We start from the raw sequence: 24,827 nt of genomic DNA, 5'->3' as shown, positions 1-24,827 counted from the left end.
ACCTTAAAAGGTATTGCTACTTAGGAGGCTCCTCTAATTCCTTCATGGGAGGAGGTAAAAGGGAGCAGTGAATTTTTTTTTTATACTTCATTTTTTTTGTTAGGCCAATTGGCTTGAAATATTTACTCTGTAATCTTCATGCTATAATCCTAAAATTGGTATACAGCAGAGTGAGGAGCCAAATTATTAGTCAGGTTCACTGTTAGTAACTTCTCCTGCATTAATCGGCATTTTCAGAATTGTACCTGAGAAATCTGTGAGAGACATAGAGATTGTAGAGACATAGAGACATTGTACCAAACAGTATTGCTATTTGGGTCAGAGTATGCCAAACTCCAAAAGTTTTGCACTTTCCAAGTGCAGAGGACCACCTCTGACACAAAGCAAGCCCACTGCCCTCCCTGTAAGAGCCATCTATTGCTGGACACCTCTGTAGAGCTAAGGGAAGTGTTATGTGACAAGCAAGTAAATGCAAAATCCATTCACATTATGAAAGGATAAGCTTCTAGGGAAATAAATTTCAATTTCAGAGAGAAAATCTATTTTTTGTTTTAAAATATGTAATGCAAAGTTAATAGAAGATTTTGAGAATCATTTTGTTCGATGGAATGAGGATAAGAGTGAAAACAGTAGGTATAATTTAAAAATATTAAGATAGCTGAGGAAAAAAAAACAAACCAGACACCTTTCTGAAAAGAAAAAAGACAAGGTGCAGCAAGTAAGTTATTACAAATGATAAAAGACTGGTCTCAAGATTGAAGTCAGCTTAGTAACAAGTGGAACACTTCAACATGGAGAGGAACAGTATTTGCAAGATGAATATCATGTCTATCAGATACTGTTTTGCTCTCTTTATAAATGGTATGTTTAAAGGTAAAATGGTCAAATATAACTTTTTCTGCATGAAGCAAGCTATGTGCAAAGGAACAGAAACATATTTAATGTAAGGCAGAAACAGGAGAAAAGAACAATGAAAGAAAACTGACAGAGGGTTAGCAGAGTTCAGCATGCAGATGTAGAAGTGAAAAAGACCTGAATAAATGCTAGACCTGAGGAGACACACCAAAGTCACAGCCCATTTGCACAGTGCTAGATATTAATAGAGATATTGCAATCCAGTACATCAGGATAGGCTACAGAAACAGATATAAAAAAATATTAACTGCCTGCATCTGAGCTATGAGGTAAATGTGCTGCTCTGGTTGTGGCTGGCCAGCCAGAGGCTGAGCTGGAGAAGGTGCGGGCTCTGGGGCTGCCCAGACACCTCCATTTCTTTCCTAAGGCTCTTGGTGACTGTCACCAGCCCCTGTTGTTGCCTAGACGTGCTACCAGGGAGACACCCTGTGCTAGGAGATTATTCTTTGACACCCACATGATTGGTGTCTACCTCAGACCTACATGTTTACTCTCTTTTCCATGTTACTGGAGAAAATCAGGAATGAGTCAGCACTGTCTAAAGGTCTAAAGCAGGACAAATAGCCTGCATCCCAAAATCAGTTAATTTGGTTTAGCTAGACTATTTAATGAGGACCAGCACAGCCTGATGCACTAGGTCAGGGTGGGTTATGGTGGTGGCCCAAAAGAATAGACAGGTGTACTGCTAGATCTGGTCTGTTCCTGGAGGTTTGGATTGTAAACTGTATCCAAAGGTGCAGGGAGGTCCCTTGCCAGGGCTGGTTCACTCTCCCAGGTCAGGAAGTGCTGTCTCTAAGCAGTGTTTTATTTAAGGACTGTGCCGCTGCTGCTTCCCTCCTGACATCCTGTCGTTACTGTCTGCCCAGCAGATGTCCCTCGGCCACTGTGGGATGAGAGCACATGGATGCAGAGGCTCTCTCCTTTCTCTGTGCTGATTGCCGTCAGTAAATAACAAGTTTGAACTGGTCGCTCAGAGCTGGAAACAGTCAATACCTAATTTTCCCCAGCCTGTGAATGATGCATGCTGGGTCACTTGCAGTTCTTTCAGCTCTTTCTGAAGTGACAAAGAGATGTTATAAGAACTGGTGTTGAACAGTTTTCAAGCACAAATAAATAAAAAAATGTTCCGGTGCTACAGCTGTGACCGTTGTTCCACAGCCAGGGGTACGTATGCTAAAGCAAGAATAATTCCCATTGAAGTTTCACTACTGCACATGTTAACAGAATGCAACAGTCTCAAAAGCAACAAGACTTCTCATTATAATATTCTGTATTCATACCTCAAATCCCTGTGGTCTTCCTAGACTTTCTTTAATATGTTTCCACGCAACAAGAATCTCTGATACAGACAAACTCGTAGCTTTGACATCGATGGGAGCAGCAGTGGGTTCTGTATTAAGAAAAATTGAAACAATAAACCTCCACTGTAACAGCTTGTATTTATCAAAAACACTCTGCCTGAAACTGTCATTTACTTCCTTTATTCTACCTTAATACTCTCAAGAAGGTATGACACTTAGGGGGAACATGAAAAACTGAACAAGATGAAGAGATTATTGTTGTTGTATTTCTTTATTTGTGTCATGCTACATCAATATCTCATCACTGATGACGGGTGCAGCAAACCGCAAACGAATCTCTTGTCTGCAATTCTTTAAAAAAGCTTTAATATTTGTAAATGTATCCCTTGTCTCCACACACCCCTTTCATAGCCCTAACTGCAGCAGCAAACAGAGCATTCATGCTATTTCTGGCTTTTTAGTGCCATTCTGTCAGCTCAGGATGAGCAATGCCTTGCTGGGGTGCTCAGTCAGTCCTGCCCTGGGGCAACACTGAGAGGAAGCGATACCCAGCACTGTAGTGAAATGCTGTGTGAAAGATACTTTTTTAAAGACTATGTTATTATGTCCTTGAAGTCACGGGCACCAGTGTTTGGGATGTGCCACCTTCTCTCTGCTGTGCAGCATTTACTGTTTTAGGCCTTGTGTGCACATTTTTATGAAGACACCAAGACCTAATGTCCGTCCCCCTGATTACCTGCGTTTGTTTCCATTGGCCTTCTGTCTGTGCTGCTATCTCCATGCTACCCATATAACACTCTGCAGTCCTGACCTCCTGATTATCTGGAACAGAGGGTTCTTCCTGTCCTCCAGCCTGGCTGGGTGCCTTTTGGTGGTGCTGGGGCATGGCCAGGATGCTCACAGGAGGCTGTGAGATGCTTTACACACCACACTTGCCCAGCAGTGTTGTCACAGGTGTGTTTGCCTTTGTACTTTGACATCAATGAACGCTTTATAGGGGCCCAGTTTCTTTCAGTGGTTGGGAAGTTGAGTAAATGTCCCCAGATATTTGCCATTACAGGCTACTGAGCACGCCACCACTCAGTTGTATCACCTGTTACAATAGTGACAAGTGTCCAAAAATTGTGTCGTATGAAACTGGGACATGAGTCAAGGAAATCTTGTGAGTAGTTTGCTTTATTACCTAAATACAACTGAAAGCTTTCTTGAAGACAAGCTGTGGAAGCAAAGCTTCTACATATACTGTGCAGCACACAATAAGGCATTTCTCCACCTTTCTGGTGTAGTTCACTTAGTAAAAATGTGAATTCACATTCCCCTCTAGTCACAGAACCTGTGATTTCTTCCTTGGCCTAATGTTCCTCATTACATTTCTAATGTGTTGATCTGTTCCTGAAGGGCAGGCAGAGGTCTTGGTTTTATGTCACAGGGAGACACATCAAAGAGCTTTATGAAAAATGGGGTTTTGGGGACTTGTTTAACAGGGTTGCAGAAAAGCAGAGAGCCTGAGATAAAATTACATATTTTTCTCAGTGATCAAACCATCTAATATGTAAGATATCTAATATCAATGTTGACTCATTAACTACTCTCCTTTCTCTGCAGCTGTTGCTCTGGCACTGCTGCCCTACAAATATTTTTGACACAGCTCATACAAATTTTTCATCCTTTTTGATGTCAGACTTTTAATGCTTGTTACACTTTTTTGATCTCTTTTTAAATTTATGTCTCAAGAAAAGAAGTCAATCTGATGTGATACGAAGTGGTGTTTGCTGTTTGCCAGCAATGAGTATCACTAATAAGTGTAAAATATGTTTGGAACTTTTTAGGTAATAAAGAATAAAAAAAAATATGTTCAGGAATAGGAGAAATGATATTTTGAATTCAATACTGAAAGAATTGCACTATGAAGAAATATATTGCTCGTAATATCATTTTCTGTTCAACAGTTACATCCTGCTTTCCATTTTATGTACTACTAAGATTTGTGTGGCAAAAGCTATTTTCTAGTTTTTGTATTATTGAAGCAATTACCTTGTTGTCAGAAAAGATTGCAGTGGTATAAATAATTTGAGATGTACACAAAATGTTGGTTGGCAGACTTTACATTTTCTATAAATGCAGGAATCATTTTCTCTTCACAGCATTCATGAGGAATGGTTTATACATTGCTTGAATAGAAACATAGAATATTTTCTGATATTTTTAAAAAATGTTTTCAATAAATGGAGCAGAATAAGTTTGGATTTTTTTTATGTGAAGAAAATGTATTTCTCACATATTCAGAAATAATTCACTGCAGTTTCATTGATATTAGGCGCTGAGAGTTGTGTTCAGCAAAACAACAGAAATTATCTATTTGGGAATAAGATATAGCATGACTGTCTAAAAAATTTTTGGAGCCTAAATAGCATTTTTTATTGATTCAGATATGATGAGGACCATATAATTTCTGGTGATATAATACAGTCTGTGGTTCACTCCAATGCCATGCTTTATTCTCTGTGTCTAAAACTAATGATAAGTTTGATAGGTTCATTAGCTTTTTCTATTATGGTCACTGATGTTATAAATCATATTATTTTCTTCACCTATGTTAAACCTATAGGTGTCTACCTATGGTCATACTTCCTGAAAAAAGAAAAAAGTCCATCTTTAAGAGTCTCTTTAATAGTCCCTTCTTTGAATTAAAGATGCAGTACAACAAATTCTCATAAGGATATGTGCAATATCCATGAAACAGTGTCTTTCCCTGTGCTGCATGACACTTTAAAGAAACATGATCAATATGTAGGTTTTTTGGGATGGCTGTAAAATGGCAGGACATACATTTGTACAAATTTCATTTCTAATGTTCAGAGAGGGAATACTGAATTTTGACACTAGGAAGTAAAGAAAAGAATCAGTTACTAGCCCTTAGTGTCTACTACCTGTTTATGACTGCAAGCTGATTTGTTTTCCTGAAATATCCATCCTTAAGGATTTCCACATGAAGTCCAAGAGCCTAAGCAAATTTATGTTGTTTTCATTCTTCTGTGGAGCAGAGCCTCAGCCAGGACTACTCAACCAATCACTTCATACCTGTTCAGTTCTTATTTTGATTCCAAAAAGAATTTTTACAAAGTAGTCTTATTCAAAATTCAAGCCCTTATTTGAAGATAAGAACCTCAGTCTGAGCAATTGCATTATGGCTGCAGGCAGTTCCTCATAGTTGAGATTTTGGGATTTCAGCCAGGATCTATTTCTGTGATAATGCCTCTCTGTGGAAAAATCCACAAGAGATACATCAGAAGGAAAACCAGGAAAAGTCATCCCTCTCATGTCAACCTATAAGTAAAGAAAGTGCTAGTATCTGCTTCCTTGCTAGAAATAGCCACATAGACTATCTTGCAAATCAGAGAACCTTTAGTGAACATTTTCCATTCTGAGAAATGGGGGACTCCACCAGATCTGCAGTGAAATGTCTGTCTGCAAGATATAGAACTCTCTCCAGAATCTTGTGCTTAAAAGGGGAAAAATATCCAATTTCCTCAATAGCAGAAACAAGATTACTGTTTCCAGGACAGACCTTTGGAATTATCACTTTTCCACAAGTCCTTTCCATTTTCACCTTCTCTCTGACCAGCGTCTTTGCAGAAGACAAAACAGAGGAAAAATTAGAAGAATATTGGAATGAGCTACAAGTGAAGACCTCTGCCCTGAATATTTTTGATTTAGTGCTGAAATACTCTTTCTTGTTGGGTAGAACTTCTGAAGTATTACCGCGCCTGAGTGGGTCGCAGCTGGTGAGAGAGAGACGGTGAATCTTGTTTCTTGAATCAGAAGGCTTGATTTATTAAGATATTATATATAATACATTATTACTGTACTAAATAGAATATAGAGAAAGGTTTGCAGAGCAGCTAGGCTAGCTAGGAATAGATAGAAAGAATCTATAACAAAGTTGTGTTCAAGGACTCAGTCCCCTAGCTTGCACTGGTGATTGGCCCTTAATTATAAACAAAGAAAATGAGCCAATCAAGGTGCGTCCCATTACATTCCACAGCAGCTGATAATAATTGTTTACCTTGTCTTCCGAGGCCTCTGGCCTCCAGAAGACACAGAAATCCGAAAGAAAGGATTTCTGTGGAGAAATGTCTGCGACACTGAAGCCTTCTCCTGCACACTTTCTCACAGTGTACATCCTGCTGTGACTCTCCATTCCCTGTGGAATAACCCAGATTTATTACACAGCAGAATGTCACCTGGGAATAAGGAGCTGCCTTATTCCACAAAGAATTTACCAGAGGAGTGTTGCCATCTGCCAAATGGTTTGTTTCCATCAAGTGACATGGTAAAAAGAGTTACCCTCAGGATGTGAGGGGGGGACGTGCCCATTATATTTATTGCACATCTGCTTCCCAGGGGGCTAGTGCCAATGATCATAGTGATAATAAACTCCTGCATGGCAGGGCTGTGTTTTCATTCCTTAAAAAGTCATTGGAGACAGCTCTAGCTGAGCTTTCACATGATCTCTGCAGACAGATTCTCTGGCAGAATCAGGTAAAAACCCTCTGTAGTTTACAGCTAATCTGCCAATTAGTTTTCAGGTTCACCTAAACCCCAAGCAGCTCAACTTTAGCTATGAAATGAATCACAGGACTTAAAGAATTTAAGATTTTAATTAAAGACATTGAGGCTGTATTCAAAGGTGTGTAATTGCATATTACTTCCTCTCAATGAAAAAAAAATAGCAACTTATTTATCTAAATATGGAGACACAAAACTGCAGGGGCTTATGTATGGTCCTTTGCCTTTTGGATAACTGAGAGTTTTGGATCTCCATTGGCTAGATGAATTACCCCAAATCCATACAAAGCAAGAACAAAATCTCTGTGCAGTATCATTGCATCTTGTATGTATTACAGATGTGCATCTGGGGTCCCTCAGGAGGTTTTAAACATTAAGTGTGAGAGTCTTCAGGCTTTAACCTGTATCGCTCAGGGCTTTCTATTTCCTATATAGGAGTTTTTAGTAGTGTTCACTATTCCCTTTATCAAAATTATAGATCTTTCAATTGTTGTGAAGATAATTCTGTCAATGCCTGAAGGAGAAATTAGATACTGAAATGAACAGAACTGATCCTGTATCACCCATTACGGCAACCATTTACCAAAAAATCCTTTATAAAAGGCCTAACTCATCTTGAAACCAGTTGGGTTCTCAGAAACTTGTTTCTATTTCCTTTTATATTCTCATCTATTTCCATAGTGTAGAGTACTCTAATTCCTATTTATCCTTGTGCTTTTAGGCTGCATCTATACTTGTAAACTAAATGGAGACAAACAGCTATCTGTGGCATTACACTGTTGGCATCATCCATGTTGACTCTGGGCAATTTGTGCTGCCTCAGGACGTGATAGTTTTATCAGAGTAAGGCCTTCATGCAAATTAAAACATTTGAGTCTATCTTATGTGAAATTTCTACCCCATCTCCATGAGTAGAAGAACAGATTAAATTTTATTTATGGTACATTTGAATAGCAAATTCTGCATTGTTGAATTTAGAAAGGGTTGACTTTCTGACAATTGGCAATACCAGAAAATTTCACTACAGATATAAAAATTTTCACTTTCATGTTCTTATTAGCTATTCTGTCTATAAAAATCTTATTTATTTAAAATAAATGATAAAGTTTTAATTATTGTTTACCATTCCTTAATTATATTTAATATAAATTCCTTACTTCAATTATTCATGCCTTATATACTTTCCCAACTTAAAAAAACAAAAGAACCTATGAACCTTAATTTTTTATCTATACTTGTGTTATTTTTATCCTTTCCATTACTTGGATTGCATTATGTATGTTTTTTACTTATTCTGATTATCTTTTAGAGGGTACATCTATAGATCCTCAGATGTAATGTCCTGTCAGAAATATACCATTTCTTGCAGAATAAACTTCAAATATCTGTTAAACGTTTCACTTAGAGACATTCCAAAACACTGTTATTTTTAGTTTCATCAGTTAATTCCAGTTAATAAAATAATTTTCTGCTTTTTAATGATGATGTGTACCACTGTTATTTGTTATGATCAGCTTTTCTATAGTGTCTTAATTATTCATCAGAACAAGTCTATTGTACTGTTATTCCTTCTCACTTAGTCCATACTAGATAAAGAATCTGCTAATTTGCACAGTCAGAACATAAGGTCATTAGTCTTTACTAATTAGTTTTTACTATCCAAACTGCTCTGAACAGCTAAACTTGCTGATAAATAACAACATTCTTTAGTATTTTTGAACAATTAGTAATGTCTTTTTCAGCATCCAAATTGATCAGGGTAATGAGTAATTGACCTCTAGCTTGACTTCCAGCTTTTGTAATTGACCTTTTCCAAAATTACATGGAACCCAAGGTTATTCTGCTTTATCTAAACACTGATTTTTTATTTGCCAATACATTATCACATCATCAGCATGTTATAACATCCAACTTCTTACTTTTATTTTGTCCTTCTTGTGTAGCTCATACTTTGTCTAAAGAAAGCCAGCCTGGCCATCACTGTTATCAGCACAGCCTTTTCCATCTTCTTACCATCATACCTTCACACTTGTATTTCCTTCTCCATTGCTATATTTGTGATCTCTCCAGTTTTCAGTTTCCAGTGAATTAAAGCCACACACAGAGGTTGCAGATAGTTTTCCCTGATACTGAAAGCCTGATTAGTAATTTTGGAATTCTTAGGACCTTGGTATTTAGGTGAAATGTAGTCATCGATAAAAAGAGGATGAATAAATGTTTATGTTGTAACAAACAGTGCTAACATTATTTTTGTTCATTGCTTTATGTTCAGTGTCTAGTGCCTTTACAATGTATTTTTTCTTCTGTGGATAAAATTCCTCTGTACCTGCACTGAATTTCAGTGCTGTTTTAGTATTTCCTAGCAAGAATCTGATACCTTATTTTCCTGACAGAAAGTATGGTCAGAAGATTTCTCTCTGTTTTGTTCATGATCCTTTTCAGCCTCAGGCCTGCACATGGCAACCTTTCTCCTGGCAGGTAGCCTAATTTGCCGTGCCCTCATGTCTCTTTCTCTTACTAAAGTTTTCCTTTATGTAAAGTTCAGGCTCATCCTTTCCTGCTGCTGGAAATGCCTACTGTCTCCTTTTGTTCTGTCTTCTTACTGAGGTAATTGTGCATCTTTTTTCTATCCTGCATCGTCTGAGCATCATCCTCATTCCCTCTTCAGAACTGCTTCCTGATTCCCATCATCCCTTTAACACCACTACATGTGACCTCTATTTCCTTCTTTCCTTGCTTTATTTCCTTTCCTATGTTTTCCAGGAAAGGCTCTTCCTTCAAACTTCTCTACTGAATAAAGATACCTTTTCCAGAGAATCACACATATATTTGCTTTGCTTTTTTCCATGGGTTATATGTCTAGTTTTGTACAACCTTTTTGACTGATTCTCCATTCTATTCTCTATTCTTCCATTACATTCATCTGCACTTTTAGGTCCTGGGCAGTCTTTCCCATGAACTATATTCTGATGATGATTTTTATAAAGTCAAAAGTCTGGTGAAGGAGGAAAAAGATCTTAAAGTATCTATGACCAGGTAGAATTTCTTGCCCCTTCAACTTTGGGTCACCACTGTTGCTGTTGATGTTTTAGTGACCATTGTTGTAATTCTGTCTTCTAAGTACCTGTTGGGTCAATGTCCAGGTGGAGGCTGGTGACAAGTGGTGTCCATCAGGGCTCTGCCTTGGGACCAGTGTCCTTCAATAGGTTTATCAATGACATGGACAGTGAGATCAAGGGCACCCACAGCAAGTTTGCAGATGACAGCAAGCTGAGTGCTGCAGCTGACACACCTGAAGGAGAGGATGCCATCCAGGACCTGGGCAAGCTGTAGAAGGGGGTCTGAAGGAACCTTTTGAGGTTTAACAAGGCTGGGTACAATGTTCTGTACCTCAGCTGGGGCAGTCTTAAACACTGAGTGGGAAAAGAACTAATTGAGAGCAGCCATAAAGAGAGGACCTTGTGAGTTGCCATGGATGAAAAGCTGAACATGAGCTCTCACCGTGCACTCACAGCCCAAAAAGCCAATCATAACCTGGGCTGCGTCCAAAGCAGTGTGGGCAGCAGAGCGAGGGAGGGGACTCTGTCCCTCTGCTCTGCTCTGCTCTGCTCTGCTAAGACCCCACCTGCAGTGCTGCATCAACTCTGGGGTCTTCATCACAATAAAGACCTGGAGCTGCTTTAGCAGATCCAGAGGAGGGACATGAAGTTGATCAGAGGGCTGGAGCGCTTCTCCAGACCGGCTGAGAGAGTTGAGGTTGTTCAGCCTGGAGAAGAGAAGGTCCCAGTGAGAATGTCTAGTAATCTTCCTGTACTTAAAGGAGGCTTATATAAGAGGCAGAGATAATTTATACTGGCACAAAGTAACAGGATAAGGGGGAATGGATTTAAACTGAAGGAGGAGAAATTTAGAGTAGTTGTTAGAAATAAATAACTGTGAGGTTAGTGAGACCCTGGAACAAGATGCCCAGAGAAGATGTGAATGCCCACTCCCTGAAAGTGTTCAAGGCCCGGTTGGATGGGACTTTGAGCAACTTTTTTAGTGGAATGTTCTCTGCCAACAGCAGTGTGTTAAAATTGATGATAATTAAGGTCCCTTCCAACCCAGTTCATTCTCTGATTCTATTATATGATCTGACTTAACAGACAGAAAAACATTAGCCATTCTATTTACTTCTGAAAAAGTGCTCAGTGTTTTTGTCAAATTTCTGAGTTCTTTTACTTAGAAAGCAATGTTTTAAACCTTTTGCCCCAGGCAGAGTCACTATGCAATCAGAGGGCAGTCTATTGTGTTCAGTGAGGGAACACCTTACTCAACACCACCTACCAAGTTGCTTGCTTAAGAGCAACTCAGAGCTATCACCAAAGGGCTCGGAATATGAATCACAGAATATGATGTCATAGTCATACAGAAGATGGAGATGCATTCATTCTTAATAAAAGTGAGATTTCTTCATGGTTCAGAATCTGTCCCATGAAAACGGTTTTTTTCCAGTGTGCTAATAAAAAGCAACATGATCAAGGGTACCTAGATTTCCTTAGGCAAATTTGTTACATCATTAAACAATTGTAGATCCATTTGTAGATGTGGGAAAACTTGTAATATGTAACATAAAGCCTTAATATGTAATAATTTTATCCTATTGCTTTCTCTAGATATTTACTGAGTGAATTGGATGTGTAATGAAAAGCATGTAAGCTAAGGCTTTGCTGGATCACCCCTAGGACCATAATACTGTCAATTGTTATTTAATATCTACTGTTCAATAGAAATCCTTGAAAAATTGTGCCTTCAGTTGTTTAGCTCCCTAGGCATGACAGTCCATACCTCTTTCAAAACCAGTTCCCCATTTTCATAGCAAACTACAATGTCTATTGTCCTCAACCTTCATATTGCCCCGAATTTAGCTGTAAAACTCTGTTTCATTGCTCCTTTAAATTCTCAGTAAATTACCTTGTTTTTTTCTGAAGGAAAGATTTTTATAAAATAATTTTGTACTGTAATGTCACAGCATCCCATATCTTTCCGGAAATATGTCTTGCAAAATATTTAGGCCCATAGAATTTCTCATGTGCAGACACATACAGAGACTGAATTAGCAAAGCTAAAATGGATAAATACTTTCAAGTTACTGACTTCAAATCAGAAAAGCTGGTTTTTAGAGAAAGTTAATTTTAATATTCTATTAAGACCATTTTTAAAGCTCATATTTTAAAAGAACTGATAGAAAAGATTGTTTATCTATTACTAATTATTCTATTTCCAGTTTGTCCAAATAACAAGCAAAGGTATAAAGAATCATTATTAACATTCAGCATTCAGGTTCTGTTAAAATAGATTTTCCCGCTAAAAAAAAAAAGTGTTTGTCTCCCTTCCTTTGCAAAACTTTATTTGCAAAGAACTTTCTGCTTAGAGTATGAAATTATTAAAAATATAAACATCACCATTGACCTCACAGTATCCATTTTCATTGGTGAACAGGAAAGTCAGCTGTACAATTTTCAACTTGTACTGTGCAATTTTTACATTTTAAAATGTAATTGTTTTATAAAAATATGACTGCTGATGAATCCTGATTCAAAAAGTGGAAAAACACAAATTACTGGGACTACTTTTTGTAAAAACAGCAGCTCCAATTTCTGTAATTACTGTGAGAGGTACTGATTTATTGGGGGTTAATATGAAGTAACATTTAATGTTTTCCAGCTTCACATGAAATATTATTATCGTTGTATTACTGTTTCAAAGACAGAGTATGAAATTCCTCTCATCTGCACTAGGACTGCTAATTTTTACTCTCTTAATAGGAGACAGGGGAATAACTCAAGATAGTGTAGCAAAGAAAAACTGATATTTATAAATTTCAGTAATGGAGCTTCTGAAAATATTATTGTGGATAACATTTATTTGTCTTTTTTGTGTGTGGGAATTTCCATACCCTGGGTCCTGTCAAAACAGAAGAACTTCTTTTACCAGTACTGATTACTGTTTGTTGGTTGTGTCTGTTTGGTTCTTTTCTGCCCAACAAAATACTGTTTAGAAATTATAGCAATTTTCAATAGGAATTTTCAAGAAATATCTTTCATTTGATCTTGGGAGCTATTTCTATAATTCACATTGAAGACTGGGACATTAATTCAGTGTCAGAACTTTCTACTAATGAAATAAAAATTAAAACAAAATTTATTTCTGTGCACTTTTAGAATGCATTAACTAGGAAATGAACATTCATAAGTGAATTTATTTATTCTCTGAACTGTTGTCTGATTAACCCACCAAAAAATGGATCATGAATCTCAGAATCATTAAAAAATGGCATCCTTTCTTTGCTCAGTATTAGAGAAAGACCTGTCTAAAATTAAAGCTAATGATTTCATATAAAGGATGAACCTTTATGGCTTTGAGGTTTTTCTTGGGTGTTTTTGGGGTGTTTTTGGTGTTTTTTTATGACTAATGTGGCTTGAAGTCTATTCCTAAACTTTGCAATTTATTTCTAGGTAAGCTTGGCAAATTCCTTCCTTCTCTGCAAAACTTGTTGAATGTTATTTAGCACATCTGCAAAGAAATTTGTAATTTAAGGTTCAACAAGTGCGTTGCAAGAGGATGCATTATATATAAAAGGCTTAATATAGTTCACAATATGCAATTTAACTTCATGTTGAACTGACCTCCTTCAGCTGAGCAGATGACCACAATAGGGCTGAAGGGACCATCTCCTTTGTTGTTGTAAACACCAACTTTCACCTCAAAAGGAGTCAGAGGTGGCACACTTTCATCTCTGTAGATGAATTTTGAGGCATCTGAAGATGTCACCATTTTTTCCTTCCAACCACGAGTCCCGTTGGGTCTGAAGGCTACAATATATCCAAATCCTTCTCCACTCTGAAACTCTTCTGACACTGGCTGAAAAATTAAGTTCAGAAACTTAATTATGATTGGAAATAGTTTTACTAATTTAAAAAAATATCGCAGTTCCATGATGGAATTTTGCTTAACATACCTGTCCTCATAAGGACAATTGCTTCCACAGAGGTACCTTCTAAGAGAGTTTCCTCACCTAATCACCATGGCCAAGTCATTGTCCTTGGACTGAATGGGGTCTTTTGCTCAGAAAAGTGTTTTCTTTTGTATATCCCACTTTTTATTGGGACGTTTTGACCAGTTGTCTGTAGGTGGAATAGCCCTATCAGTGGCCTTGTTAAAAATATAGACTAATATATTGTGATACCTACTGTGGTGGGACTCTTTTGGGTTTTAGGTGCCAGACTGTCTAAATTCTGTTCCAAGTGGGGTGTTAGGTCTTAGAGATTCAATTCCACAGTTCAATTTAGTACTTAGGATACATTGTAATAAATCTAAGTTCTTCTAAGTCTGAAAAAGTTTCTTTATTTTTTGGTGGAAAATAACACATTTTCTTCTCTCTCCTCAGAGGACCTGTGAAGTTAGCCACTTAAATTGGGACACTTCTGACATAAGCAGTCAGTTAAAAAGGGATTTTTTCTGCTTTAGAGTCTGAACACTGTGAAAACTAAAACTTACATATCCTACTCAATGAATGGAACTTTTCATGTTAATTAGTACATTAGCAGTAGCTTACATTTATTATGAAGCCAATGGGCTAGTTTAGAAACTGGGTTATATTTAACAGATGTCTGCATATTAAACCTATGTGAAATGTTGAAAAAATGGGTGTCTAAACTCTGTCTCTTGAAATGCCCATCCTAGAGATGCAGCTAATGGAGAAATGAATCAGAGCCGGGGCACAGGTGAAACTGCATCCTCTCCCCTCCACGTTTCAAGTGAATATCTTATCACCTGTCACTTCACTTGCAGACAAAATTTTCTACCCATCCTTCTGAAGCTGTGCACTGCATATCCCAGAAAAAAATCATCATGACTCCATGGGTAGAGGAAGAAAATCTGACAGAATTTGTAACCTAGCCTCACCCATGGGTCTCTGATTTTTTTGGAAAGAAAACTCTGGTCCTTGATAGAGTGGGGTTTATAACACTCTGCAGTAGTCCCCCAACCCAGTCACCTGGCAGGTGCTATAAAGGCACTTAATATGAATACTGGATATTAATATCTCTTCTTAGGGTCTGGGATTGGGTCCATTCACACCAGAAACAGTTTTAGCCCCCAGGCATTTTTGTTCAGGATTCAGAAAATCCTCTCCTAATAAGAGAGATGTTGATATTTACCCTTACACAATATGAAGCAAACTGAAATCGGCTCTGTCTCAGCTGTCTTTGGTAGCTGATGTCAAAAAAGGCAGATGTGCCAACAGAAGGCAGTCTCTATAGATGCCCTAAAATTTGCCAATTCGAACAATTAGAATTTGGTGTGTCTCTTTACCATCTGAATCACTCCTCAAATTGGCTCAGCTTAAAATTTTTTCATTATAAACCCATATCTTTATTTGATGGAATTTTTCTTCAGTATGTATACATATATATATGTGTGTATATATGAACTTTTATGAATCTGAAACTGCTCATGATTAGTCTAGAAGTTTTGAAAATTCCTTAAGAAAAGTCTCTGTTCTACTATTTTTCATAATTAGCACAGAAAGCAACTCTCCCACTGGCATGACCATACATCTGTGTTGCATCTTGCATTCCAAATATATTCACAGGATTCTCTTTAATTTATTTTTATTCAGCAATTATAAAAAATGTTTTTAATTGATATTCAAAATATTTTATAAGTCTTTCCTTCTCTTCTCTTGTCTTAGCTATTATTTAATCTGGTGTTTACATAAGATCCAGAAAAATCAAATTAACCCAAGCAATACATCAGGAAGAAAAGCCTGATTGATAAGTAGAACTTCAGAGCTGATACCATGTCTTCTACTCAAAACTCATGAAAATCCACAGCACTCTGAAATTTTAGAACATATTTAAGAGTAGTATTTTGTGTTCATGTGTTGACAAGATTTGTTGTAAGGAAACCCCAGTAGAGTACTCTTTACTTTGGCCTCAAAGAAGTTAACATGAAACAAAACCCTTAAACAGAAAACTCCCTTACCTCCCATGCTATTACTAATTCATGTCGCCTTCCACTTCTGCCACTCACATTAGCTGGAGGTGTCTTTGGCACTGTGTGCAAAAAGGAAAAACAAAACAAAACAAAACAAACCAGAATATCCAAGTTATTGAAGTTTTTCCCATTGCCATAAGTTGCTGCAGAAGATATGAGACTGTTAAATCAGAACAGGAATAAAAACATAGCACTCTGTGGTAAAGAAAATTTGCTCAAGCCTCATTTGAGAGAATTGCACACACAAGCCAGAAAAATTAAACAAAACATAAGCAGAGAATGAAAATGCAATAAAAAAATGTTTAAGCACTTGGTCTTCTGCAGATTGATAAAAATTTCAATGTACAGATCACTTAAGAGGTAAAACAGGAATTACCTTGTTAATGTTTGTCATTTTTTAACAAGCGACTTGAAATGCCAAGAAATCTGATATATTTCAGATTTCAGGTAAAATCTTATAACATAATTAATAATGTCTCTAATATTTTTCAGGTAGTTAGTAATTTAGAATGTTTTAATTATTGTAAATATATTTTTCATTGCTCTACTGGGAAGACAACTTTCAGAAATTTTAAAGCAGCCAACCGCAAATGTCCATCATGATTTCTTGCAAAATGCTGGAAACAGTACTACCCACACTTCTTGAAAAATTGAGCTCATCATTGCAGTTTTAAAGGACAAGAGCAGTGAATGAAATTCTTTGAAGTAAATTATAACTATCATCACCATTTTTATTTGGATTATCACATTTTGCAAAATCAGAAATATCGATTATTTCATTGGAATTGTATAATTTCTTTTACCTTGTTTAGTGCCTCTAATGAAACTCCTACAATGGCCAAAGTCTTGAGTTTATTTACTGTGAAGAGGTAATACCTGCATGCTCTATTTAATTAAATTTGTCATAAGATACAAAATTTTTATTTTCTTCTTTACAGCAGTACATAGGTCACTGGTAGAAATGTACTGCAAGCCTTTAAGTGTTCAGGCCTTATTGCATGTTTAACTTATTTAGTGAGTAGCACACTGCCTTTGAACTATACAAAATAAAATGCATTTAAATAAATGTACACAGTCCTCTCTGTTTCCTGTGCCACTGAGAGCTTGAGTTCAATGAAAATGCAATTTTTATTAGCACCTGCTGTCCACCTAAGACTTCAGAATTAATTTGGATAGTCACTTTTTGAACCCTCAACTCCTCAATAAAGAACAGAAGCCTGATTCTGCTTTTCTTCAAAAAAGATGCAACCCAACAAGGTGTAGAGACTGATTCTGATTCATAGTGCTGGAAATGAGGCAGGTATTTTATCTGTGGCTCTAACAGACTGATAGGAGAGATTTCTATTGTGTTTCTCTCCAATAAATCTGTGTTTGTCTGCAAATATGGTGCCTTCGACTTCCTTCCTTCCTTCCTTCCTTCCTTCCTTCCTTCCTTCCTTCCTTCCTTCCTTCCTTCCGACACTTCCGACACTTCCGACACTTCCGACACTTCCTTCCTTCCGACACTTCCTTCCTTCCGACACTTCCTTCCGACACTTCCTTCCGACGCTTCCTTCCTTCCTTCCTTCCTTCCTTCCTTCCTTCCTTCCTTCCTTCCGACACTTCCGACACTTCCGACACTTCCGACACTTCCTTCCGACACTTCCTTCCGACACTTCCTTCCGAAACTTCCTTCCTTCCTTCCGACACTTCCTTCCGACACTTCCTTCCTTCCTTCCTTCCTTCCTTCCTTCCTTCCTTCCTTCCTTCCTTCCTTCCTTCCTTCCTTCCTTCCTTCCTTCCGACACTTCCTTCCGACACTTCCTTCCGACACTTCCTTCCGACACTTCCTTCCGACACTTCCTTCCTTCCTTCCTTCCTTCCTTCCTTCCTTCCTTCCTTCCTTCCTTCCGACACTTCCAACACTTCCGACACTTCCTTCCGACACTTCCTTCCGACACTTCCTTCCTTCCGACACTTCCTTCCGACACTTCCTTCCTTCCGACACTTCCTTCCGACACTTCCTTCCGACACTTCCTTCCGACACTTCCTTCCGACACTTCCTTCCTTCCTTCCTTCCTTCCTTCCTTCCTTCCTTCCTTCCTTCCTTCCTTCCTTCCTTCCTTCCTTCCGACACTTCCTTCCTTCCTTCCGACACTTCCTTCCTTCCTTCCTTCCTTCCGACACTTCCTTCCTTCCTCTTGGCAAAAGTGCAATGAAGTTTTCCTTTCAGAAACAGAATTTCCTTCTGGCTTTAAAAAAGGAGTAGAAAGAATGCAGTTGATGTGCAACAGTGTGACGAATGGTCTAGCATGAAAAGATGCAGATGAAGCCTCATCTGACAGTTAATTAACATCCGAAAATGATGATGCCATCTCTAATGGAGCATATTTAAACCTTGTTTAGCACCCATTTTTCTCTTGCCTCTCAAAGGTATTTTTGGGTAAATTATAGAGACAAATGAAGTTTTTATGTAGGTGCCTGCCACATTAGAAATGAGAGAGTATGCTGCAGTCCTTTGAAGCATCCAACATGATGAACTTATTTAACCTGCAGCACCCTCTTTCTGGAGTTTTCTTGTTAACAATGTTGCAGACTGTGGCCCTATTTAAATGAATAAACGTTAAAAGAATAAAACTGTCAAAACGATGAATTTCTTTTGCACGAAACTAAAATGTACACTCACACAGTGAAACTCTTTCAAATGAATAACCATTAAAAGAATAAATGTGTCAAAAGAATAAATTTCCTCTGCGCTGCAGCAAAGTAGAGCATGCACAGTTAGAGGGAGACAGTTTGAAATGAGTAACTATTAAGTGAAGAAAACTATTAAAAGGAAATATTTTTTGCCAGACACCAAGGCTGTACATCAGCCTTGCTTTCAGTACCATCCCCTTTATATCAATGTTATATCTGAATTTACTCACTCATGGCCTGAGTTTGTTGCTATGCAATTAAAGACTTCCCAATCTTTATGCTGTTAATTCTCAGCAGCGGAGATGCACTTGCACCAAATACACAAATATGATGCCTAAAGTTGGCTCCTGGAGAAAGGATACATGCACCTGGAGAACAAGGAGCTCAGGACCTTTTTTGTTTAGGGTTTATCAAAGCTGAGAACTTTGGTATTTTTCTTCTGAATAAATACACCCCCCACTTAGTGCAAACAAACAAAAACCTTGAAATGAATGTGCCAGGAGTTTGATTTGAATGCAAACAACAGGATTTTTTTCTTACTGTTTTCCATTTGCAAGAAATTACTGTGATATGCTGGAAATGAAAGTCAAATTAAACTCTATTAAAACTTATCTCCTCTAAACCAAACAAAAAACCCATTAACATTTTCTCTAAGAGCAGGCATGAAGAATGTAGCTCTCAGCAGTCCTACAAAACATTTGACAAGATACTTAAGATATCAGTGAAGAAAAGGTGATATGGAAGGATAAAGCTTATACAGGAAGCCATGACAATTGTCTAATAATTAATGTGTATCTTATCATCACAAGCTAAATATGGATGAAAAACAGAGTTTTAATTTGAAAAAAAAAAGTGCACAGAATTGCTATTGCTGAGGGTTTCATGCATAGGAAAAATGGTTATAAAGTGCTGAAAAATGCTGGCAGTGTCATGTATATATTTTTAACCTATATTCAAATGTAAAACGTTTAAATGGGGAAGGTTTTAAAATGGTGGGTAATACCATAGCTCTGAAACCACAAACATATGGGGTAGATGCTCACTTTCTTTCACTTTCACTGTGTCCAAAATTTAGAAAATTCCTCTGTGCTTTATGGTGATTTAATTAGATTTTTAAAATTCCTTTTTCTTTAGTCTGCAAGTCTGATGGATAATCTGTGGTGGTTTTTTGGTTTAGGTTTTTTGTTTATTTTTGAATGAGATTGGTGGACTGCAAAGATGAGCTGATTCAAAGATTCTTGGTACTCAGTTTTGGGAAAAATATTATAACTCACTAAGTATTTTATTTTCACATTTTAAAAAATGAAGCATAGCAAATAAACCTTAAAAATATAATTTGTATTTTGATTCAGTTTTTAAAATAAAAACACTAAAACTAGAAAGGCAGATGAGAGTATTATGGCTGGAATTGAGATTTTTAAATTTTATCCAAAATTATTATTTTAGTTCTAGTTTGCTAAAGAAAAATAAATAAGCAACCAATAAATAAGAAAATATCACATTGAACCTGGAAAAGTACTTGCAGGGCAGTTTATGCTCTTTTTAACATTCCAGTCTTGCAGAAAAATTTAAAAAATCTTATTTGTTAAATAATTAATACTTTAAAAGTATTTCTGTTTTGTGTTTTTTGTTTTTTTACCTTTTTTTTTCCCCAAGGAAATGTCTAGTGGCTTACTTCAATGTGTTTTGTCTATTATGAAGAGAAAATACAGATTCCTAATTTTGTAGTCTCTCTGAATTTTTTGAGAAGAACAAAAATATTTAGCAGCCAAAATTATAATTTATTATAACTGAGTATAATTGATTACATTATTGCTGTAGAAACTTGTACCTGGATTTGATCCTACCCTTTAATAGGGAATATATCACCTAAAGGGAAGACAAAGAGAAGTAATAGTCTTACTAAACTCCTGCTTTTAGACTAAGAGATGCTGAGCTGTGCAGCCCAAATTTATAGTTTTCTCATAACCAAATGAGTCCAGATTTCTCAAATCCCAATTCAATACTTAGTTCACAAGGTCTTTCTCACTCTACGTGAATCCTGTATTTCTTAATTTACTTGTAATTCAATTTATTTTGTCTTATTTGCTTTTTATATAAATTCTGAAATTTTTGTCAAATAAAGAAAAATTAAGGAAAATGTTGATATTGCTACATTTTTTTTGGAGATAAATTAATGACCTTGGCTTTAGTCCTCAAGAAATGACTTGTACCTTTTGTCAAGGTACAGTTGCTGTTGCTTGTTCATTTTAAAGGTTTTTATAACTTAGGATACAGATGTAGCTTGAAAAGCAACATTTTTTAGCTGTAGAAAAGACACAGGCAGGGGAAAGAGGGGTTTTCACCAGCTTGGCAGGACTGTTTAAAATGAGGTCAAAGGTATAACACATTCAATTTTTTCTTCCCAGTTGCCTTCCACTCTCCCTCTGTATGCACGTATGCACGTGTGTGTGTATCTCTGTCTGTCTCCTGCAGTACACATCTGGAAAAAGGAGGATGTGTTAAGGGAAAATGCTTTCACTCTGTGCAAGACCAGCCCTCCAGCTGACGCCCTCCCAGGACGACAAGGCACAACTCACCGGTTCAGGAATGGAATGTACAACATGCCAGCATCTCAGAAGAGGACGGCACGCATATTCAACTACTGGAAAACAAGGATGGCCCTACTGGTCTCAGAACCTGACATGTTGTTCTCATTTCCTCTGTATTATTAATATTTGTAATTAATTATGAGCTCGAATTCGGTTCTATTCACTGACAAGAGGGTTGTGTGTGACTGTAAGACTCTGCCTGAATAGTCTCCAAATCACCACCTATGGAGCTGAAATCCTGAATGCTGTGGCATACATAGAATACTATGGGACAAATGCAGGTCTTCTCTGCTCCATTTTCTGTCACACACACATTTGGATTTCTTGTCAGTATTAGCATGAGCCTGCAATCCAAAGCTAAAGTAGCCTCCAGTGAATGATTACAGCCCACTTTCTCCTTTTGTTTTTCTTCATGGAAAAAGCAGATTTTTTACAAAGGCTTTAGTAGACCATGCCTTTATCTGCAAATGTCCCAGATGCAGCAGGTTATAATTTTTTTTTTTTATTTTTATAGTACGAAAAATATGAACTTCTGGGAAAAGCTGGAACTTCTTTTATACAAATCACAAATAAAACACTACCCCCAATAACAAAAACGCCCTGAAAATAAAGCCGGTCTAAAATGGTCACCTTTTTTCCTGGGACAGAGACATTTCTTGTTATTCTGTGAAGGAATTCTAGCTGAGAAAAAGGGCAACTTAATGCAATACAGGGATTTATTAAAAATATAGCCAGTGTACAGTCTGTTACTAATAGAGTGCATTACATTGTTACCTCCTAAAATCAAGTTTGCATGCATGATTAACAGGTTAAACTTAGAATCCACTCAATTTCTCTCACTCCATGTTTCCTCATGAATAGATAATGTAACTGATGCTTTGCCCCCAGGCTTCAAATGCCCTGACTGTCTTACTGGAATGCCAGACATGTTTAAATTCATGTTATTGGCTCTTTGCAACTTGTGGACCTGTAAAATATGTATCAAGGCTAGAACTGACAAAAATGCAGCAGCTGGCTTTAAGTTAGATGTGCCAGAAAATTGTGGTATTTTCTGTTCCAATGGAAGTAGCAATGAAAAGCAATCATGTTAACTAAATATGAGCTAAGTAACAAGATTACAGTTTAATTAAAAAAATTAAAGCAAGTCAAAACCTGTTTATTATTCTATTGGTTTCATTATACCATCTGAATTATTATTTTGTAGGTATTTTTAGATAATGGAGTAATATATGGTGTTATTACTATCTTGGATAAGGAGTGATAAAATAAGTGAGGTGTGGGGATAAAAAGAGACTTTAGTCTTCAATCAAATTTTCTTTTACCATTAAACTACAGATGAAGATTTCCAGTTAAGTGTAAAATAATGGAACCAGAATCACACATTTGCTGCCTCTGTGGATTGTCTACATAGCTACCATTCAGCCTGAAGGGTCTCAACTCTTATCTGAACATGAGTCACATTCACTTTCTCAGGTGGGAGAAGAATATTTCTGGATTTCCACTCAGTGCATGGGCAACCTGCCCATTTGCACTTGTGGGCCACATCTACCATCAGTGAAAATAGCACTGATTATTCTGGTTGTTCTTCCTGGGTCATGAGTAGAGAGGTTCATGCCATGTTCTTTCTGAAATATGACTTATCACATAAATGTCCTTTAAGAATTGAGAACCATGATATTAGAACTGGTCATCATGCTAATAAAAAGTTTCCCTTGAAGCTTTCAGATAAAAATAATTAGTAATAAAAAGATTGTGAAAAATAATGGCTCAATGGGTTCACTAAGATAGGCAATTATGTGCTAATTTGAAAACCCATATGAAAACTATTGTTAAGAAAATGAAAACTTATTACTGGTTTCTTTTCTCTTTGGCATCTAAAAACTATACTGGTTTCTTTTCTCTTTGGCATCTAAAAACTATATAATTCCCAAAATCAGTGAAAGGTATTTCAGAATACAGAGGCAACAGACTCTGAATTTCAGGAATATCTGAAGTTAAGGAAAAGCTGGCTGCCTGAATGAAGCTGATCATGAAGGCTCTGACCTTTCAAGAGTGCCATACATATTATGTGTTTTATGCCATTTTTCAAAGAATCATATGTGTAACAGTTTGGGCTTTTTTTATTTATTTGGTTCTTTATTTAAAGCAGAATCTATTGTTTTATTATTCCAGTTTAACAACCCTGTGCAGATTCTAGGTTTTTTCTTGAGTTAGACTCTGTTCTTTCTGATGGCAAAAACTGTGTAAGGTTACCCAGAAATAAAATCCAAGCACCAGGTAAAAATTCGTCACATATTGAATGCTTTTCTTTTCCCATAATTTTGTTTTTGCTGATCAATATTATGATTTATCAATTCGTTTTAACAGAGGTTAAGTTGCAAATAATGTTGAAAATGAATATGCATTAAGAAGAGTTTCACTTGAGTTATAAGAATATGTTTTAGCAAATAGAGGCTTTGTTAAACATTGGGCAAGAAGGAGAAGGACCCTAAAAACATGCCAGCTGGATGAAATTTAACATTTTCAAACTTGTTTGTCAGAAAAACTTAAGCCCACAATTTAACTACACCTGGTCAATTGAGATACTGAACCATCCTTGTGAAAACAGTGAAAATATTCCTCAGTCTGAAAGAGCATAATACCAGGGGTGCAACCTATTTCAGGAAAAACTTTTCCTGGAATGTTTTTCTCCTCTCTGATATGTATAATCTGAACAAATGGAAAAGTTGTTCAAATACTGGGGTCCAGAAGAATTTGTATTGCCAATGAAATATGGTACAAAATTAAGAAAAGAATAATGGTGGTGAAAAAAGGGAGTTTTTTAAAAAAATAAAAATTTGTGCTTTTTATTTGATTTTCATATCCTCTTTTTCTTAATGGAATGATGTATGGAGCATCTGTAGTTTCTGTTATCGAGTTGTTGAACCTCACACTGTGGGGAGCTTGTAGAAGGTGAGGGAGTTTGAAAGGAAGCATCCTTCAACACACTTGAATGGGAATCAAATCTCTTCAGTGCTGTTCTGTGATTGCATGGTGAAATTTAGCATCAGCTGGCGACTACACTGTTATTTAAAACAGGAAAACATAAATATGCCTTATTACGACTGCAGATAGGTTTGTTAGACTTCATCTGAAATAGGGTATCCAATTTTGGGTGCCAAATGTGGAATACATTGATCAATTAGTAAAAATTCAGGGAAGGCCACTGGGGTGAAGAGGGGCTGGAGAAGTGGCCTTGTGAGGAGAGGTTGGGGAAGCTGGGCTTGTTCAGCCTGGAGCAGAGATGGTCTTGGGGGACCTAACAGCAGCTCCCAGTGCCCGTGGAAAGGTCACTGAGAAGACAGGCATGAGGTCTTCACAGTGGTGTGACCAGTTACTTAAGAATTATTCAACTGATGAAGAATCAAAATACAAAATAATCTGTCTAGGCATCTAAAATAATAAAAAAAGGATGAAGAATAATCTGAAAGTGTTCTGACATGTAGTTCTCACCAGAGGCTTTGTCCAAATCCTATCTCTACCTCTTTCTACTTCTTAAAACATGTCTTTCTAAGTGCCTAGGTATTTTTCTCAGATTCCTGTCCTTCTTTATCTTCTTTAACTGGGGCAGAATGAAGGGAGATAAAGAATATATTGTCAATGATTCCAAATACTAGGAGTCCATTGTAGCTTTTAAGAGACGCAAATAGGATATTTTGTTTTTATGGTGTCCCAAAGTATCATCCTAATTAGAAAT

General features: G+C 37.0%; 1 protein-coding gene across 1 annotated transcript in view; it reads right to left on the bottom strand.

Annotated features, from left to right (window-relative positions):
- The window catches only part of CNTN5 (contactin 5), a 607,373-nt gene that overhangs the window by 11,296 nt on the left and 571,250 nt on the right, over window positions 1–24,827 (bottom strand). The window contains exons 20-22 of the mRNA XM_058822197.1: window positions 15,813–15,883; window positions 13,454–13,688; window positions 2,196–2,305 (exon numbers count right to left, since the gene is read on the bottom strand). Of these exons, the coding sequence (XP_058678180.1) occupies window positions 2,196–2,305; window positions 13,454–13,688; window positions 15,813–15,883 (416 nt within the window). The remainder of the gene's footprint in view (window positions 1–2,195; window positions 2,306–13,453; window positions 13,689–15,812; window positions 15,884–24,827) is intronic.

The sequence above is a fragment of the Ammospiza caudacuta genome, chromosome 2, assembly GCF_027887145.1.
Source record: "Ammospiza caudacuta isolate bAmmCau1 chromosome 2, bAmmCau1.pri, whole genome shotgun sequence".
Classification (NCBI taxonomy): Eukaryota; Metazoa; Chordata; class Aves; order Passeriformes; family Passerellidae; genus Ammospiza; species Ammospiza caudacuta.
This window is presented reverse-complemented; position numbering and strand designations above follow the sequence as displayed.